This window comes from Mustela putorius, unplaced genomic scaffold (assembly GCF_011764305.1).
Source record: "Mustela putorius furo isolate JIRA1106 unplaced genomic scaffold, ASM1176430v1.1 tig00003853_pilon_pilon_pilon, whole genome shotgun sequence".
NCBI classification, from domain to species: domain Eukaryota; kingdom Metazoa; phylum Chordata; class Mammalia; order Carnivora; family Mustelidae; genus Mustela; species Mustela putorius.
The window spans coordinates 62,754,367-62,775,064 of NW_025422005.1; the positions used below are offsets into that span (position 1 = coordinate 62,754,367).

The 20,698-nt window shown below is 37.1% G+C and overlaps 1 protein-coding gene across 1 annotated transcript in view; it reads left to right on the forward strand.

The window, feature by feature from the left end:
* MSH4 (mutS homolog 4) overlaps window positions 1–20,698 on the forward strand; it is a 104,889-nt gene that overhangs the window by 29,169 nt on the left and 55,022 nt on the right. Inside the window, exons 7-8 of the mRNA XM_004758171.3 lie at window positions 211–383; window positions 11,460–11,527. Coding sequence (XP_004758228.1) covers window positions 211–383; window positions 11,460–11,527 — 241 coding nt within the window. The remainder of the gene's footprint in view (window positions 1–210; window positions 384–11,459; window positions 11,528–20,698) is intronic.

Sequence of the window (20,698 nt, forward strand, 5' to 3'; positions counted from 1 at the left end):
TTGATGTCAGGGTCCTAAGATGGAGGCCCACATGGGGCTCTCTGCTCAGCAGGGAGCCTGCTTCCCTCTCTCTCTCTCTGCCTGCCTCTCTGCCTACTTGTGTGATCTCTGTCAAATAAATAAATAAAATCTTTAAAAAAGTTAATTGGTAACTTCTTTGGATTTTATTTTTTATACTTGATGAAATTTTCCTTATTTGTGTTTTCAAAGGAATAATCACACACTCTTTGGTGTTCTAAATTATACTAAGACTCCTGGAGGAAGTAGAAGGCTTCGTTCTAATATATTAGAACCTCTAGTTGATATTGAAACCATTAACATGAGATTAGATTGTGTTCAAGAACTACTTCAGGATGAGGAACTCTTTTTTGGACTTCAGTCAGGTAAATGAATATCACCTAATTTTATGAATACAAATTATTAAAAAATGCATTGTCTTTTTATAAGAATACTAGTCATATTGGATTAAGTTCAGCCTAATAACATTATTTTAACTTGATTACATCTGCGAAGATCTAATTTCCAAAAAAGATCACGTTTAGATACCAGGACTTAGGACTTCAGAATATCTTTTTGGGGGACACAGCTCAACCCCCATAACATCAGGTAAGAGAATCGCCTTTGGCACCTGGCTATTTGTTCACTTGCATGGCAATACAACTCTCTTCTTAAATATGTAGGTAGAAGGACAGTAGATATGCACCACTCCTAGTTCAATTCCTGGTTCCTAGCAGTTTGATCTATCTTTCATACCTCTACTCTCCCAACCATTCCACCTGGTGTTCTGGTATATGAAAATCTACGAGGCATTGAGCAAGCTACAAAGAGGCCTTTTTTTTTTTTTTTTAAAGTTTATTTTCTAGTAATCTCTACACTGAGCATGAGGCTCAAACTCACAACCCTGAAATCAAGAGTTGCATGCACCTCTGGAGGACTAAGCCAGCCAGGTGCCCCACAAAGAAGACATTTTTAACAGTACTCCTTTTCTTGTTCGCAACATCTTTTTGGCTGACCTATATCTGGCATTCCATGTAATACATAGTGCCTAAAATATGAAGTTATTTAATTATGTAATGTCAGTCAAACTCCAACAATAATCAGCTTTTTAAACTTTCTGTGACCAAATATGCAGTTGCCCTTCTCCTGCCTGTAGTTAATTGCTCCACCTATATTCTGGATACTGCCTTTGTACTCATTTGTCTCCTGTATCTTTAATATTTTTCCTCTCTTCCTCCTGTCTTTCCTATCTTTGTAAAACAAACAAACAAACAAACAAACTCACTGGACTTTACCTTCTCCAGCTACCACCTTATTTTTCTGCTCTCCCAATTCATAGGTAAACTTGTCAAAAGACAGATTTTCTGCAGTCACTATCTTCTTTTCACAATATTTCAGTGTACTATTTCTGTGCTCACTATGTGAGATTCCTCTAGTCATGGTTACTGTAGCAAATGTTATTGGTTCTTTGTCAAGATCCTCTTGTCTTTTTACCTTTCTGTGTACCCCTTTTCTTGCTCCGTGTGGCTTTTGCTTCTCCTGGCCCACACTTGGAGTCTCTTTGGAATCCTGCCCCCAGACTATTAGCATTTTGCTTTCAAGAAGCGTGTCAAAAGAGCCTTGCAGCCCTTAAATCCAGAATTCTTCTATAGGATCAGTTGAAGTACCTTCCATAGATCTTTGCCTGAAATTATACTTCTGCTTGACCTTTTTTTCCCTTCCCCATCCTTCTCTCTTCTCCCGATTTTTCTTGGAAGCAAGTTTTTAAAAAAAAATTAAATTTTAGTTAACATACAGTGCAATATTGATTTCAGAAGTAGAATTCAGTGATTCATCACTTACATACAATACCCAGTACTCATACCCATCACCTACCTAGACCATTCCCCGCCCCCCACCTCCCTCTATCAACCTTCAGTTTTTCTCTGTCATTAAGAATCTCTTGGGTGCCTGGGTGGGTCAGTCAGTTAAATGTCTTTCTTGGCTCAAGTCATGATCTCAGAGTCCCAGGATAGAGCCCTGGGTCATGCTCCCTGCTCATCACTCTTTGCTTCTTCCCCTCCCTCTGCTGCTCCCCTCCCCATGCCTATAAGCATGCTCTCTCTTTCTCCCTCTCTCTCTCAGATAAAAAAATAAATAAAATCTTAAAAAGAATCTCTTAGTATTGGTTTCCCTCCCTCTTTTCTCCCCTCTCCCATATGTTCATCTATTTTATTTCTTAAATTTGGAAACACATTCTTTTTTCCCCCTTTTTTTCACTTGAACTTATGACCCTGAGATCCAAGACCTGAGCTGAGATTAAGAGTTGGACATTCGGGCGCCTGGGTGGCTCAGTGGGTTAAGCCGCTGCCTTCAGCTCAGGTCATGGTCCCAGGGTCCTGGGATCGAGTCCCATATCTGGCTCTCTGCTCAGCAGGGAGCCTGCTTCCCTCTCTCTCTCTCTCTGCCTGCCTCTCTGTCTACTTGTGATCTCTGTCTGTCAAATAAATAAATCTTAAAAAAAAAAAAAAAAAAGAGTTGGACATTCAACCAACTGATCCACCCAGATATCCCTGGAAGCACATTCTTGATAAATCAATTGCACATCAGTCCTCATGTCAAGATCTCCTTCTGAAGAACTCAGCCTAAGACAGTCACCTAAAGATTCATTGTTAAATTTAATGGACACATATTAGTTCTCTTATTTGAGCTCCAGCTTACATGATACTGCTAAATATCTCTTTTTATTGAATTACTGCCTTTCTTTGTTTTTGCAATTATACAGTCTCCTGATTTTCTTTCTACTTCTTTGGAGTTTCCTTCTTTTTTAGCTCTGAAACTCATTTTTAAAAAAAGTTTATATAACAGGAAACAACAAATATTAGTGAGGGTGTGGAAAAAGGGGAACCATCTTACACTCTTAGTGAGAATGCAAGCTGGTACAGCCACTCTGGGAAAACAGTGTGGAGGTTCCTCAAAATGTTAACAATAGAGCTACCATATGACCCAACAAATGCATTACTAGGTATTTACCCCAAAGATACAGATGTAGTGAAAAGAAGGGACACGTGCACCTCAGTGTTCACAGCAGCAGTGTCCACAATAGCCTAACTGTGGAAGGAGCCGAGATGTCCTTCAACAGATGAATGAATAAAGATGTGGTTCATATATACAATAGAACATTATTTAGCCATCAGAAAGGATGAATACTTACCATTTATGTTGAAATGGATGGAACTGGAGGATATTATCTCTAAGCAGAGAAAGACAATTATCATATGGTTTTATTCATATGTGGAACATGAAGAATAGCACAGAGGACCATAGGGGAAGGGAGGGAAAACTGAATGGGAAGAAATCAGAGAGGGAGACAAACCATGAAAAACTCTGGACTCTGGGAAACAAACTGAGGATTACAGAAGGGAGGGGGGTTGGAGGAATAGGGTAACAGGATGATGGGTATTAAAGAGGGCACGTGTTGTGATGAGCAGTGGGTGTTATACACAGCTAATGAACTGTTGAACACTACATCAAAAACTAATGAGGTACTATATGTTGGCTAATTGAACATAATAAAAAAAAAGTTTACGTTAATATCCAGTCAGAACCAACTGGTTATTTCCCTCAAACTGTTACCTATAGGGATTTCCAAATAGACCTCAGGACTGAATACTTACTGTCTTGGAACATCCTCAGAAAGCTCTATCATTGATCAGATAACAGAGTAAAAACATCGGAGTCCTTTCTTTCAAATGGAAAAGGGAAAGACTTTTGAGCCTTTTCATTTCCCTCTGCATCTTCTTTATAGATTTCTGTTCCTTTGCTTATTCCCTAAATGCTAAGCCTCTTCAAAGATTCGTCTTAGGTTGTTTTTTTACCCTGTGTATTCAAATATGACTTACCTTCCTGGCTTTATAATTATCACTCACATATTCATGACTTCCTAATCTGTATCTCATACCCACATATCTCTACAGACCTTTAGCCCCATCTGTCTTATTGCCTACTGAGCACTTGTTAGATGTTCCTCTAATATTTTAAATTCAGTGTACCCAAACAGTACTATCTTCCCTTCTGAGTCAGTCTTCCTGATTTCAGTGAAGGGCTCTACATCCAGCCTCTTTATCAAGCCACATACCTGGAAGTCATTTTTTTTTTAATTTTTTAAAAAAGTTTTATATATTTGACAGAGATAGCACAAGCAGGGGGAGTGGCAGGTGGAAGGAAAGGGAGAAGCAGGCTCCCAGATGAGCAGGGAGCCCAACTCAGAGTTCAATCCTAGGACCCTGAGATTATGACCTGAGCTAAAGGCAGGCACTAAACCAACTGAGCTACCCGCAACCCCCCCTGGAAGTCATTCTTAACACTTCTCTTACCTGAAATCAGTCATCAAATTCTGCAAAGTTCTTTCTGTATATCTTTTTTCCTCCATTTTATTTTATTTCTTTTCAGTGTTCTAGCATCTGTTATTTATGCACCACACCCAGTGCTCCATGCAATACATGCCCTCTTTAATACCCACCACCAGGCTCACCCAACCCACCACCCTCCTCCCCTCCAAAATCCTCAGTTTGTTTCTCAGAGTCCACAGTCTCTCATGGTTTGTCTCCCCCTCCAATTTCCCCCAACTCACTTCTCTGTTCCATCTCCCAATGTCCTCCATGTTATTCCTTATGTTCCACAAGTAAGTGAGATTATATGTATATCTCTTTGAATGCATTGCTTTTATCCCCAGTGCTGCTGGGCTGGGAAAAATTTATCTATGTATTGAATTATTGCAACAACTTCCTATTTGATCTCCCTCCTCCAATCTTTCTTTTTATGGTGTCTTCTCTGTACTGCAGCCTGAATGATCTTTTGAAAATATAATCCTGAGAATATCACTCTGTATTTATTTCTTATTGTTAACATAACAAATTACCAAAAATTTAGTGGTTTAAAACACCATGAATTTATTATCTTAAGTTCTGGATGTCAGAAATCAGTTTTATTGGGAAAAATCAGTATGTTAGCAGTCTACATTCCTTCTGGAGGCTCTATGGACAAATCTATTTCTTGCCTTTTCCAGTTTCTAGAGTCTGTGCAGATCAGTAGATGGCTCATGGGCCTTTTGCCATCTTCAAAGCCAGCAGCATAGTATCTTTTCTACTTTCTGACCTCTGCTTTTATCCTTGTATCCTCTCTTTGTCACTGATCCTCCTACAACTCTCTTCGAAGGACTCTTGTGATTACTTAGGGAACCAAAAATAATCCAGATTAATCTCTCCATTTCAAGATGCTTAACTTAACTCCATCTTCAAAGTTTCTTTTATCAGGTAACGTATTTGCACATTCCAGGAATTAGGACGTAGATGACTTTGGGGGCTACCACATACACACTTGCATAAAATTCTTCAATCTCTTCTCACTTCTTTTAGGATAAAATCCAGACTCTTCTATATGACTCTTTCCTTGTCATCTTTCACAGCATGTCTTGCTACTCCTCACTTTCCATTCTGCCTTTTAATAGAATTAAACTTCTTTCAGGTACTTGAGCAGATTCTCTCATGTTTTTTAGTCTTTGTAGTCTGTACATTTGCCTAGACTCTTTTTTCTTCCTTCCCTGTGACGCCTTCTCCCAAGCACTCCTTAACTAACGACAGTTCATCCTTTACCATTCCAGCTTAGATGTCACTCATGTGACATTTCTGACTCCCTAGGTTTGTGTTAGGTACCTTTTCTACATGCTTCCTGGAGTGCCTTGTTATGCCACTTATCTTACTGGATTGTAAGTGCATGCTTTGTTGGAGGATTCCTGTACTAGGCTAGGATATAACGGGTATTCCTATTTGTTAAACTATTGATTTGTTGTTGAACCTCTTGAAAATTGTATTTTATTGTTCCCAGGGTTATGTTTTAAAGGGTGTGATATTAATGAAAAACTTGAGTTTTCTTTGAAACTTTAATTTTGATATATTTTATAATTTCTTTTAACTGACAGTTTTAAATTTGCATCTACAAATGTTAAAACACTTCTATGTTTTCTATATCTTGACAGTTTATAATTTATCTCAACATGTAATGAAGTAGGGGAACAGGAACAGAGCAAGGTGGGAACGTAATTTTTATAACTTATTAAAATAGGAGAATCCGAATCTCATTAAAACAACAACCTATGAGTTTAGTAGTTTGGGGGTGGAGTCTTTTGGGTTTTCCATATAAAGAATCATGTCATCTGCGAAGAGAGAGAGTTTGACTTCTTCATTACCTATTAGGATACCTTTTATTTCTCTTTGTTGTCTGATTGCTGTTGCTAGGACTTCTAATACTATGTTGAACAAGAGTGGTGAGAGTGGGCAACCTTGTCGTGGTCCTGATCTCAACGGGAAGGATGCAAGCTTTTCCCCATCATTTGAGGATGATATTTGCTGTGGGTCTTTCATAGATAGATTTTATGAAGTTCAGGAATGTTCCCTTTATCCCTATACTTTGAAGCATTTTAATCAGGAACGGATGCTGGATTTTGTCAAATGCTTTTTCTGCATTAATTGAGAGGACCATGTGGTTCTTCTCTCTTCTCTTATTAATTTGTTCTATCACACTGATTGATTTGCAAATGTTGAAACTTGTAGCCCAGGGATGAATCCCACCTGGTCAGGGTGGATAATCTTTTTAATGTGCTGTTGGATCCTGTTTGCTAGGATCTTGTTGAGAATCTTAGCATCCATATTCATCAGTGATATTGGTCTGAAATTCTCCTTTTTGGTAGGGTCTTTGCCTGGTTTGGGGATCAGGGTAATGCTGGGTTCATAGAAAGAGTCAGGAAGTTTTCCTTCTGCTTCAATTTTTTGAAACAGCTTCAGGAGAATAGGTGTTATTTCTTCTTTGAAAGTTTGGTAGAATTCCCCAGGGAATCCATCAGGTCCTGGGCTCTTCTTTTTTGGGAGGTTTTTGATCACAGCTTCAATCTCGTTACTAGATATTGGTCTATTCAGGTTGTCAGTTTCTTCCTGGTTCAATTTTGGGAGTTTATAGTTTTCCAGGAATGCATCCATTTCATCTAGGTTGCTTAGCTTATTGGCATATAATTGTTGATAATAACTTCTGATGATCGTTTCTACTTCCTTGGTGTTCGTTGTGATCTCTCCCTTTTCATTCATAATTTTATGTATTTGAGCTTTCTCTCTTTTCTTTTGGATTAGTGTCACCAATGGTTTATCGAGCTTATTGATTCATTCAAAAAACCAGCTTCTAGTTTCATTGATACGTTCGCTGTATCTCTGGTTTCTACCTCATTGATCTCAGCTCTAATCTTGATTATTTCCCTTCTTATGTGTGGAGTTGGTTTGATACAATAATTCAGCAAGGTGGCAGGATACAAAGTCAATATACAGAAATCAATAGCTTTCTTATACACTAATAATGAAAATACAGAAAGGGAAATTAGAGAATCGATTCCATTTACTATAGCACCAAGAACCATAAGATACCTGGGAATAAACCTAACCAAAGAGATAAATGATCTGTACTCAAGGAACTACAGAACACTCATGAAAGAAATTGAAGAAGACACAAAAAGATGGAAGACCATTCCATGCTCTTGGATCGGAAGAATAAACATTGTTAAAATGTCTATACTGCCTAAAGCAATCTATACTTTTAAGCTATTCTGATCAAAATTCCACCGGTATTCTTCAAAGAGCTGGAGCAAATAATCCTAAAATTTGTATGGAATCAGAAGAGACCCCGAATCGCTAAGGAAATGTTGAAAAACAAAAATAAAATGGGGGGCATCACGTTACCTGATTTCAAGCTTTACTACAAAGCTGTGATCACCAAGACAGCATGGTACTGGCATAAAAACAGACACATAGACCAGTGGAACAGAGTAGAGAGCCCAGATATGGACCCTCAACTCTATGGTCAAATAATCTTCGACAAAGCAGGAAAAAATATACAGTGGAAAAAAGACAGTCGCTTCAATAAATGGTGCTGGGAAAACTGGGTAGCTATATGTAGAAGAATGAAACTCGACCATTCTCTTACACCTTACACAAAGATAAACTCAAAATGGATAAAAGACCTCAATGTGAGACAGGAATCCATCAGAATCCTAGAGGAGAACATAGGCAGTAATCTCTTCGATATCAGCCACAGCAACTTCTTTCAAGATATGTCTCCAAAGGCAAAGGAAACAAAAGCGAAGATGAACTTTTGGGACGTCATCAAAATCAAAAGCTTCTGCACAGCAAAGGAAACAGTCAGGAAAACAAAGAGGCAACCCACGGAATGGGAGAAGATATTTGCAAATGACAGTACAGACAAAAGGTTGATATCCAGGATCTATAATGAACTCCTCAAACTCAACACACACAAAACAGACAATCATATCAAAAAATGGGCAGAAGATATGAGCAGACACTTCTCCAATGAAGACATACAAATGGCTATCAGACACAGGAAAAAATGTTCATCATCACTAGCCATCAGGGAGATTCAAATTAAAACCACATTGAGATATCACCTTACACCAGTTAGAATGGCCCAAATTAGCAAGACAGGAAACAACATGTGTTGGAGGGGATGTGGAGAAAGAGGAACCCTCTTCCACTGTTGGTGGGAATGCAAATTGGTGCAGCCTTTTTGGAGAACAGTGTGGAGATTCCTCAAGAAATTAAAAATAGAACTTCCCTATGACCCTGCTATTGCACTCCTGGGTATTTACCTCAAAGATACAGATGTCGTGAAAAGAAGGGCCATCTGTACCCCAATGTTTATAGCAGCAATGGCCACGGTCACCAAACTGTGGGAAGAACCCAGATGCCCTTCAACGGATGAATGGAAAAGGAAGATGTGGTCCATATACACTATGGAGTATTATGCCTCCATCAGAAAGGACAAATACCCAACTTTTGTAGCAACATGGACGGGACTAGAAGAGATTATGCTGAGTGAATAAGTCAAGCAGAGAGAGTCAATTTTCATATGGTTTCACTTATTTGTGGACCGTAACAAATAGCATGGAGGACATGGGGAGATAGAGAAGAGAAGGGAGTTGGGGGAAATTGGAAGGGGAGGAGAACCATGAGAGACTATGTACTCTGGAAAACAATCTGAGGTTTTGAAGGGGCGGGGGGTGGGAGGTTGGGGTATCTGGTGGTGGGTATTAGAGAGGGCATGGATTGCATGGAGCACTGGGTGTGATGCAAAAATAATGAATACTGTTATGCTGAAAATAAAAAATAAATTAAAAAAACAAACAAGAAAAACAACCTAGGGGCACCTGGGTGGGTCAGTCAGTTTAAGTGTCTGTCTCTTAGTTTTGTCTCAGGTCATGATCTCATGGGTTGTGAGATGGAGCCCCATGTTGGGCTTGATGCTAGCGGGGAGTCTGCTTCTCTCTCTCACCCTCTCCCTCTGCCTTTCCCCCTGCTTCTATGCATTCTGTCTCTCTGGAATAAATAAATCTTTAACAACAACAACAACAACAAAAACCCCTCAACTACCTAGTACTGACTTTATGGTAGGCATCCTATAGGTATTAGTGACAGAAAGATGAGGAAGATAAAGCTATAAGCTTCAGTCCTCAAGGATCTTACAGTCGTGATAGAGAACAGAATTCTAAATAAATAATTATGATACAGTGCTACCAATGCAATAATAATTGAGTATTTTATGGGAACACAAAGAAGTGAACTGGGAATAAGGCAGAATACAGGATCCATAAATAATATTTCAGTTCTTTTTTTTAATATTTATTTATTATTTATGTAATCTCTACACTCAATGTGGGGTTTGAACTTGTGACCCCAAGATCAAAGAGTACGTGCTCTCCGGACTGAGCCAGCTGTGTGCCCTGATAATATTTCAGTTCTATATTAGGGAATGGGTAGGATTTTGACAATAGGAGAATCCTAGAAATAGTATTCAAAACAAAGGCCTGCCTGTGCAAGGTATGCTGATGCATATAGGACAACAACAATGTTTTTTTGGATGTAGTGGCTGGGATAAATATCTTGATATGGTGCCATTGGCTGTGATCTTGAGCAGTCATTACTTTCTAGGAACATTTTTTTTCTGGGAAGGTGGGGGAAGATAGACTTAATATAAGCTTCTGCCATTGTACTTAATATTGATATGAAAGAGCTTGTTGTATTCAAGTCATGGCCAGTAGTTACTTATGACTTGAAGCCTGGCAGAAAATGAGGATTGGGGCTAGCTTGCAAAAGGCTTTTATATAATGGTAAGAAATTTGGGAATTTATCCTGTATGGAATAGGGAGCTGATGATATTAAATCAGGAGAATAATATGATCAAATCCTTATTTTAGAAACATTATTCTGGTTGTTATGATAGACTTAGGGAAGTGAAGAAGAACAGACCAAAAAAGAGAGAGGCCAATCTATATGAGGGCTTAAGAGAGTCTGGTTAGTGGAATTACATGTAAAATGTCATAATAGTATTATGTCCTACTGAACAGTATAATATTAGTATACTCAGTCTATTTACTGTGATTTTTTAAACATTCTTTTAACATAGCTAATTACTGTAGAAGCAGCAACTTAGAAAAGGACAAAATTCTAGAGGTAGGCAAACTGAAAAATACCACAAGATACTTTGCATTTGAACAGGAAGAAAGTGACATAAAATTTTTGTCTTTTTGGATTTTTTAAGAGTAACAGGTTGAAAAACAAAAAACAAACAAACAAAAAATGTAGGAGATTGGATCCATTTTGTGAAGTATCAGTTAAGTCTATACAAAACTGAGGTCATACATTTCAGTGATGATAATAGTAATGAGTTATTAAGAGAAAATTAGTAAAGCTTACTGTGTTTTAAGTATGAGGAAATGAGTTCATCCTTAAAAGTTCTGTTAAATGGCAAGATTAGAAAAAACTGTAGATATTTAAAAGGGGTGGATTACAGTTATCTATGAATTTGTTTTTAGAGAATACTTTAAGCTAGAAAATGAGTTGAGAAGAACAATAGAACAGTTTTGAGCTCTAGTGTGTGCCAGGTACTTTACACATATTATCCAACTTATTCCTCACAACAACCCTGGGAGGTAGATGTTACTATCTACATTTCAAAAATGAACACAGCCAAAGTTCAGAGAAGATAGGTAAATTCTGTAGGTTACATGGTTAGTGGTTGAACTGGGTTTTTAAACTAATCTTAAGTATCATGAAGAAAAGTTACAAATCAAAAACGTGGGAAGAAAATTATAATAACATCTAAAGGCCAGACAAGTATAGTTTTTAGAAGGAAAGGATGATCAATAGTGTCAGATATTTGAAGACAGCTTATAACTAATAAAATTAAGGAAAGGCCATTATAATTTATTGTTTTATTCCTGACATATGTAAGATAGATAAAGACTATTAAAACGGATAAAAGTTTGTAGGTAGAACTGTTCTGTTTTTATTTGAGGATAATATTTTACATAGTTTATATTCTGAACTGTAACACAATGTTTAAATGCACATGTTTTTTATTTGTTTCAGTTATATCAAGATTTCTTGATACAGAGCAACTTCTTTCTGTTTTAGTCCAAATTCCAAAGCAGGACACAGTATGTATATATGTATTATGTTATTATAATTTATATGATATAATTTGTCTTAATTTGATATAACATTTGGAATATATAAAAATATTTTGGAAGAGTATTTCATTATTAATATCTGGAGCATTTTTATGCCTTTTAAAGGAAATTTTTTTTCCTGAATTTCCTATTCTTCCTAGGGGGGAAAAAAAAGTTTCCTAGTTGAGGAATTGGCATATTTTCATTAATCAAATATTTACTTAAAAAGTATGTAATCTTTTTAAAACTTAGGCTATAGTATTTGCTTCATAAATAAATAGATAAAAATTATGTTAAATCCAAAGATTATGGGTGCTTCTTAAAGTGAATATTATGTGAAGTTAGATTAGTCTTCAAATATGGTTAAACTTTAAGATGAAACAATGTCTTTGGATATTTTTCAAAATTAAATAGTGGTTATGGGCACATCCTATGAAGAAAGTGATAGGTGGCTTTCATTCTTCTCTTTAAGGTGAATTGAAAAATATTTACTTTAATGAAATACATGCATATTTTTGCTCATATGCTAAAAAGGAAAAGAGTTTTATACATAAGTAGAGTTTGATTTGAAATTTGTTTACTCTGGAAATCCATTGGAATCTAACTAATCTGTTTCAGAAGTGTTTCCTTATCGTAGAGATAACACTCTTGAAGTTCATTTATAATAAAAACACCATCCAATGGATGGAAAAGCTTTGGCTGTTGGATAGGCATAGAACTAGAAGTTTTCTTATATAATTGAAATACATTATATACCTGTACGAAGTAGCAAAAATGTACATGTAAGAAGTGTGTGTGTGTGTATACACAATTCAATATATATATGTAAGAAGAAGCCAAAAACAACTGATGTCTGGAACAAAATTAGTTATGTTTGTATCATGAGTTTCAAAGTATTCTCTCCTCTTTAACTTCCTACTACAGTTTGTGTGGAACTGGTATTATTTTTACCTTAAATGTTTGGTAAAATTCACAAATGAAGCCATTACAACTTGAGATTTTCTTTCTAGGAAGGTTTTTGACTATAAATTCAACTTATTAACAGATATGATACTATTCAGATTACCTGTTTCTTGTTGAATGAGCTTTGGTTTGGTAGGTGTCTTTCAAAGAATTTGTCACTTCACCCAACTTGTGGGATTTATTGACATTACATTTTTCTTAATGATCTCTTTACTATCCTTTTATATTTGTACAGTCTGCAGTGATATACTTCTCTTATTCTTGATGTTGGTAATTGAATGTTCTCTCTTTTTTTTTCTTAGTCATTCTGGCTAGAGGTTATCAATTTTTTTGGTGTTTTCAAGAGACCAATTTTTGAGGGGTGCCTGGGTGGTTCAGTGGGTTAAGCCTCTGCCTTAAGCTCGGGTCATGAACTCAGGATCCTGAGTTCGAGCCCATCAGGCTCTCTGCTCAGCGGAGAGCCTGCTTCCTCCTCCTCTCTCTCTTCCTGCCTCTCTGCCTACTTGTGATCTCCCTCTCTCTCTGTCAAATAGATAAATAAGATCTTTAAAAAAACAAAAAAAAGAGGGGTGCCTGGGTGGCTAAGTGGGTTAAAGCCTCTGCTTTCGGCTCAGGTCATGATCCCAGTATCCTGGGATCGAGCCCTGGGATCAAGCCCCATATCCGGTTCTCTGCTCCGCTGTGAGCCTGCTTCCTCCTCTCTCTCTGCCTGCCTTTCTGCCTACTTGTGATCTCTTTCTGTCCAATAAATTAAAAAAAAAAAGAAAGAAAAAATATCTAAAAAAAAGAAAAAAAGAAACCAATTTTTGATTTAATTGATTTTTGTCTTTTTTCCTTTTTCTCCATTTCATGGATTTCTGCTTTTATCAGTCTTTTTTTTTTTTTGAGCTAGTATTTATTTGTTTGCTTGTTTTCTTCCAAGTTTTTATTTCAATTCCAGTTGTTAATGTACAGTGTAATATTAGTTTCAGATGTGCAATCTAATGATTTAGCACTTCTATTCAACACCTGGTGCTCATCACAAGTGCATTCCTTAATCCCCATCACCATTTAACCCATCCCCCATCAACCTCCCCTACAGTAATCCTCAGTAATCCTCAGTTCTCTATAGTTAAGAGTCTGTTTTATGCTGTTTTATGGTTTATTTTTCTTTCTCTTTTTCTGTCTTCTGCTTACTCTGTGCTCAATTTTCTCTTCTTTCTCAGGGTTCTGAAGGTAGAAGCTGAGATGGTCAATTTGAGACCTTTTTTCTTTCCTAATATGGTTATTTAGTGTGATAAATTTCCCTCTGAGTAATGCTTTAGCTATATTTCACAATTTTTTTTTTTTTTTTTTAAGAGAGCCAGGCAGAGAGAGAGGGGGAAGCAAGCTTATTGCTGAGCAGTGCACCTGATTCGGGTCTCGATCTTAGGACCTGGAGATGATGACCTGAGCTGAAGGCAGAGGCTTAACCCACTGAGCCACCCAGGTGCCCCTATATTTCACAATTTTTAAAAAAAGATTTTATTTATTTGAGAGGGACTGAGAAAGTGAAAGAGAGCACAAACAGGGGGAGAGGAAGAAGCAGACTCCCTACTGAGCAGGGAGTTTGATGTGGGACTATCCCAGAACCCTGGGATCATGACCTGATCTTCACCTTGAGGTGAAGGCAGACGCTTAACTGACAGAGCCACCCAGGTGCCCCTATATTTCACAGTTTTTGATATGTTGTGTTTTTTATTAAAAAAAGTTAAAATACCTTCTAATTTCCTTTTTAATTTCTTCTTTGACATGGGTTATTTAGAAGTGTGTTATTTAGTCTCCAATATTTGGAAATTTTCCAGATGTAATTCTGTTACAGATCTCTAATTTAATTCCATTTTGGTCAAGGATGTATGTTAGTCTGATATGGATCCTTTGCAGTCTATTGACTCTTGTTTTTATGGCCCAGAATATGATCCTTCTTGGAAATATTCCATGTATGCTTGACAACAATGTATGTTTTTGGGTGGAGTTTTCCGTGAATGTCAGTCAGTTCAAGTTGATTGAAATATTGAGTCCTTTTAGTTCCTTTAAGATTTATTTATTTGTTTAATTTTTTTAAAAAGATTTGTTTATTTAGTTTAGAGAGGGAAGTAGAGAAGAGAGTGCATGAGTTGGAAAGGGAGAGAAGCAGACTCCCTACTGAGCACAGAGCCCTATGAGGGACTCAATCCCACGACCCCAAGACCATGACCTGAGCTGAAAATCAAGAGTTGTTCACTTAACCAACTGAGCCATCCAGGAGCTCATCTATTTATTTTAGAGAGAGACAGCAAGAGAGTATGAATGGGGGGAGGGGCAGAAGGACAGTGAGAGAGAAGCTCAAGCAGACTTCCTGCTGAGCTCAGAACCCACTGTGGGGCTCAATTTGATGACCCTGAAATCATGACTTAGAGCCAAAATCAAGTCAGACATTTAACTGACTGAGCCATCCGGTCTCCCCTCTTTAAGTCTTCTATATTTTTATTGTATTTTTTGTCTATTTGTTCTATTAGTTATTGAAGGAGGTTGCTGACAACTCCAGCTATAAATGTGGATGTGTCTATTTCTCTTAGAAGTTCTTTTTTGTTTTGTTTTGTTTTTTTAGTGGACACTCTGTATGTACTATTAATTTGCTTACACAAAGTTCAAAACCATTTCCTCCTCTGTCATTCATAATTTTTCTTTTTCAAGTTTTATTTAAATTCCAGTTAGTTAGCTTAGTCATTAAGCATCTGCCTTCAGCTCTGGTCATGATCCCAGGGTTTTGGGATGGAGCCACACATCGGGCTCCCTGCTCAGCCGGGAGCCTGCTTCTCCCTCTCCCACTCCCCCTGCTTGTGTTCCCTCTCTCGCTGTGTCCCTCTCTGTCAAATTAAAAAAAAAAAACCAAATAAAAAATAAATAAATTCCACTTAGCATACAGTGCAATTTTGTTTCAGGTGTAGAATTTAATGATCCATCGTTTACATACAATACCTAGTGCTTATCACAAGTGCCTTCCCTAATAACCACCACCCATTTAACTCATCCCCCTGCCCACTTCCCCTCCAATAACTCTAAACTTGTTCTCTATAGTTAAGAGTCTGTTTTATGGTTTGCCTCTTTTTTTTCACCCTCTAGGTTCATCTGTTTTGTTACATTTCACATAAGACTAAAATCATATGGAATTTGTCTTTCTCTGACTGTTTCACATAGCATAATACTCTCTAGCTCCAACTACGTTATTGAAAATGGCAAGATTTCATTCTTTTTTTGTGGCTGAGTAATATTATATTTTGTGGGTATATATACACGTGTATATACACCAATTCTTCTTTTTCCATTCTTCAGGTGATGGACATTTGGGCTCTTTCCATAATTTGGCTATTGTTGATAATGCTGCCATAAACATTGGGGTACATGTACCCCTTTGAATCAGTATCTTCATATACTTTGGGTAAATACCTAGCAGTTTAATTGCTGGGGCATAGGATAACTCTATTTTTAACTTTTTGAGGAACCTCCATACTGTTCTCCAGAGTGGCTGCACCAATTTGCATTCCGACCAATAGTGAAAGAGATTATCACTTTTTCCATATCCTCAGCAACACTTACTGCTTCTTGTGTGTTAACTTTAGCTGTTCTAACTGGTATGAAGTGATACCTCATTTCGTTTTATTTTGTCTTTCTATGATGAAAACTTATCTTGAGAATCTTTCCATGTGTTTTTTAGCCATTTGTCTGTCTTCTTTGGAAGAATGTTTATTCATGTCTTCTGCCCATTTCTTTTCTGGATTATTTGGTTTTTGGTTGCTGAGTTTGGTAAGTTCTTTATAGGTTTTGGATACTAAGCCTTTATCAGATATGTCATTTGCAAATATCTTCTTCCATTTTGAAAGTTACCTTTTAGTTTTGTTGATTGTTTCTTTTGCTGTGCAGAGCCTTATCTTGATGAGGTTCCAGTAGTTTATTTCTGCTTTTGTTTCCCTTGCTTCAGGAGATAAGTCTAGCAAGAAGTTGCTACTGCGGAGGTGAAAGAGACTGCTGTCTGTGTTTTCCTCTAGGATTTTGATGGATTCCTGTCTCACATTTAGGTCTTTCATCCATTTTGAGTCTATTTTTATGTTTGGTGTAAGGAAGTGATTCAGTTTCATTCTTCTGCATGTGGCTGTCCAATTTTGCTAACACCATTTATTGAAGAGACTATCCTTTTTCCATTGGATATTCTTTCCTACTTTGTTGAAGATTAGTTGATCATAGGGTTCAGGGTCCGTTTCTGGATTTTCTCTTCTGTTCCATTGATCTATGTGTTTGTTTTTGTGCCAGTTTCATACCATCTTAATCATTATAGCTTTGTAATATAACTTGAAGTCCAGATTGTGATGCCTCTAGCTTTTTCTTTTTCAAGATTGCTTTGGCTATTTGGGATTTTTTGTAGTTCCATACAAATTTTAGAATTATTTGTTCCAACTCTGGAAAAATGTTGGCAGTATTTTGATAGGAATTGCATTAAATGTGTAGATTGCTTTGGGTAGTATAGAGATCTTAATAGTATTTATTCTTCCAATCCATGAGCTGGCAAATGTTTTTCCAATTCTGTTTTGTTTTGTTTTTCCAATTCTTTATGTCTTCCTCAACATCTTTTATCAGTGTTTTATAGTTTTCAGAGTACAGATCCTTACCTCTTTTGTTAGGTTTATTCCCAGGTATCTTATGGTTTTTGGTGCAGTTGTAAATGGGATCAGTTCCTTGATTTCCCTTTCTTCTGTCTCATTGTTCGTATATAGAAATGCAGCTGACTTCTGTGCATTGATTTTATGTCCTTCCATGTTGTTGAATTCCTTTATGAGTTCTATCAGTTTTTGGGTAGAGTCTTGGGTTTTCTATGCAGAAAGGTTTTTCTATGCATCTGTGAAGTGGGACACTTAGTCTTATTTGTGGATTTGGATGCTTTTTATTTCATTTAGTTGTACGATTGCTGAGGCTAGGACTTCTAGTACTATGTTGAACAACAGTGGTGAGAGTGGACATCATTGTCTTGTTCTTGATTGTCAAGGAAAATCTCTTAGTTTTCCCCCATTGAGGATATTAGCTGTGGGTTTTTTGTATATGGCCTTTATTATGTTGAGGTATATTCCCTCTATTCCTACTTTGTTAAGAGTTCTTATCATGAATGGATGTTGTTCTTTGTCAGATGCTTTTTCTGCATCAATTGAGAGGATCATATAGTTCTTATCCTTTCTTTTATTAATATGGTGTGTCATGTTGATTGATTTGTGAATATTGAACTACCCTTGCAGGCTAGGAGTAAATCCCATTTGATAGTAGTAAGTGATTCTTTTAATGTACTATTTTACTTGGTTTGGGAGTATTTTGTTGATGATTTTTGCATCTCTGTTTATCAGGCATATTGGCATTTAGTTCTCCTTTTTAGTGGAGACTTTGTCTGGTTTTGGAATCAAGGTGATGCTGGCCTCAAAATAAGTTTGGAATTTTTCCTTCCATTTCTATTTTTTGGAATTGTCTTCTTTAAGTGTTTGGTAGAATTCCTCTGTGAAGCCGTCTGGCTCTAGACTTTTGTTTGTTGGGAAATTTTTTTATTGCTGACTCAGTTTCTTTGCTGGTTATTAGTCTGTTGAAGTTTTCTATTTGTTCCTGTTTCAGTTTTTGTAGTTTATACATTTCTAGGAATTTATCCATTTCTTCCAGATTGTCTGATTTGTTGGCTTATGATTTTTTATAATTTTTAAAAATATTATAATTTCTGTGGTGTTAGTTGTGATCTCTCTTCATTCATTTGTGATTTTATTTGGGTCTTTCTCTTTTCTTTTTGTATAACTTTTGTATACAACTTTTGTATACTTTTTGTATACAACTTTTGTATACAAAGTTTGTTTGTTTGTATACAAACAAAAAGTTTTGTAACTTTTGTATAACTCTTTTCTTTTTGTATAACTTTCTTTTTGATAACTCTGGCTAAGTTTTTATCAATTTTATTAATTCATTCAAAGAACTAGCTCTTAGCTTCATTGATCTGTTCTACTAGTTTTTTCTATATCATTTACTTCTGCTCTAATCTTTATTATTTCCCTTCTTCTGTTGGCTTTAGGCTTCATTTGTTGATCTTTGTTAACCTCCTTTAGGTATAAGTTTGGGTTTTATTTGAAATTTTGCTTGCTTCTTGAGGTAGGCCTATTAATTGTTTTATATATTTGGGTGCTCCCAATTTGAGGGCATAAATATTTACAATTATCAGATATTCTTGTTGGATAGACTCCTTTACTATGATATAGTGTCCTTCTTCATCTCTTGTTACAGTTTTTGGTTTAAAATGTAGTTTGCCTGAGGGACGCCTGGGTGGCTCAGTGGGTTAAAGCCTCTGCCTTCGGCTCAGGGTCTCAGAGTCCTGAGGTCTCAGAGATCTCATGATCTCAGGGTCCTGGAATTGAGCCGCGAGTCCAGCTCTCTGCTCAGCAGAGCCTGCTTCTCTTCCTCTCTCTGCCTGCCTCTCTGCTTACTTGTGATCTCTGTCTGTCAAATGAATAAATAAAATCTTTTAAAAAAATCTAGTTTGTCTGATAGAAGTATGGCTACTCTAGCTTTCTTTTGATGTCTATTTGCATGGTAAATATTTCTCCATCCCCTCACTTTCAATGTGCAGTTGTTTTTAGACTTAAATGAGTCTCTTACAGGCAACATGTAGGAGGATTTTTTTAATCCATTCTGACACGCTCTGTCTTCTGATTGGAGCATTTAGTCCATTTGCATTCAGAGTCATTATTGACAGATACGTATTTAGTACCATTTTATTGTTTGTTCTATTGTTGTTCCTGAAGATCTTCTCTGTTCCTTTCTAGTCTTTGTTGCTTTTGGCCTTTCCTTCCCACTCAGAGACCCATTTAATGTATTTTATGAGGCTAGTTTAGTGGTAATGAACTCCTTCAGTTTTTATTTGGGAAACCATCTATCCTTCTATTCTGAATGATAGACTTGTGAGATAGAGTATTCTTGGCTACATATTTTTCCCATTGAGCACATTGAATATATCGTGCTATTTTATGTGAAAGATCTGCTGCTAACCTTATTGGTCTTCCCTTGTAAGTTAGGGACTTCATTTCTTATGTCTTGCTGCTTTTAGGATTTTTTTTTTTTTCTTAATTAGTATGTTTTGCAAATTTAACTACAGTGTGTCTTGGTGTTGACCTGCTTTTGTTGATTTTGATAGAAATCTCTGTGCCTCATGGATTTGGATGTCTGTTTCCTTCCCCAGATTAGGGAAAATTACAGCTATAATTTCCTCCAATAAACCTTCTGCTCCCTTCCCTCTCTCTTCTTCTTCTGGGACTCCTATGATAAGAATGTTATTATGTTTGATGGAGTCACTGAGTTTCCTATATCTGCTTCCAAGATCCAAAATTTTTCTTTCTCTTTTGTTCAGCTTCATTATTTTACATAATTTTATGTCATATTCTATTTCCTCTAGTACTAAAGCTTTGTAGAACCTTGTAGTCAATAGACACAGTGTGTGTGGAGGTTTGTGTTGGTCTTCTGGAGGAGGGTTGTTAGGCACACTTGCCAGAGAAAGGCAGTCCCAGCAGAGTGCAGGATGGTAGGACTTGGGATAAGCAGGGTAGGCAGCCATTGTTGGTGCTATGCTGTTTACTGAAGTTTGTTTATGGTGAGGGGTGAGGGGTGGAAAATAGTGTCAGTCTGCCTCTTTGTCCCTGGAGAGGGGAGTCTATGCTTACTACTTTCAGAGGAGTGAGTAATTTCCTCTTGTGTGTCACAGATATTTTTCAGAGCACTGATTTCACACTATCTGTCTTTGGGTCTCTTGCCTGCTTAGAGCAGCACAACACACCTCGGGCTCCACCATAGCCAGGTCAGCTGAGTTTTAAAATTCCAAACTTTAGGGATATGGTGTGGCAGACATCTGCTCTTTTCCTGTGGGAAAAGGTCTCACCAAGCTAGGACTGATGCAGGTTTGATCCTGAAGAGCCATTGTCCAGAGTGCAGGACTGTGGATTTTGGAGTAAAGCACAGTGAAGTCCCAATATCCAGGTTAGCCACCCTCAGAAGGTGTCTCTGCACCTATGCTGAAGGGTGAGAGAGGAAGATGGTCCCTGCTTGTTCTTTTGTCCCTTGGGAGGCAATGCTGCCTCTCACAGATGCTCTCCAAAAAGTACAGTCTTTCCTCATGGCCCTTAGGCATTC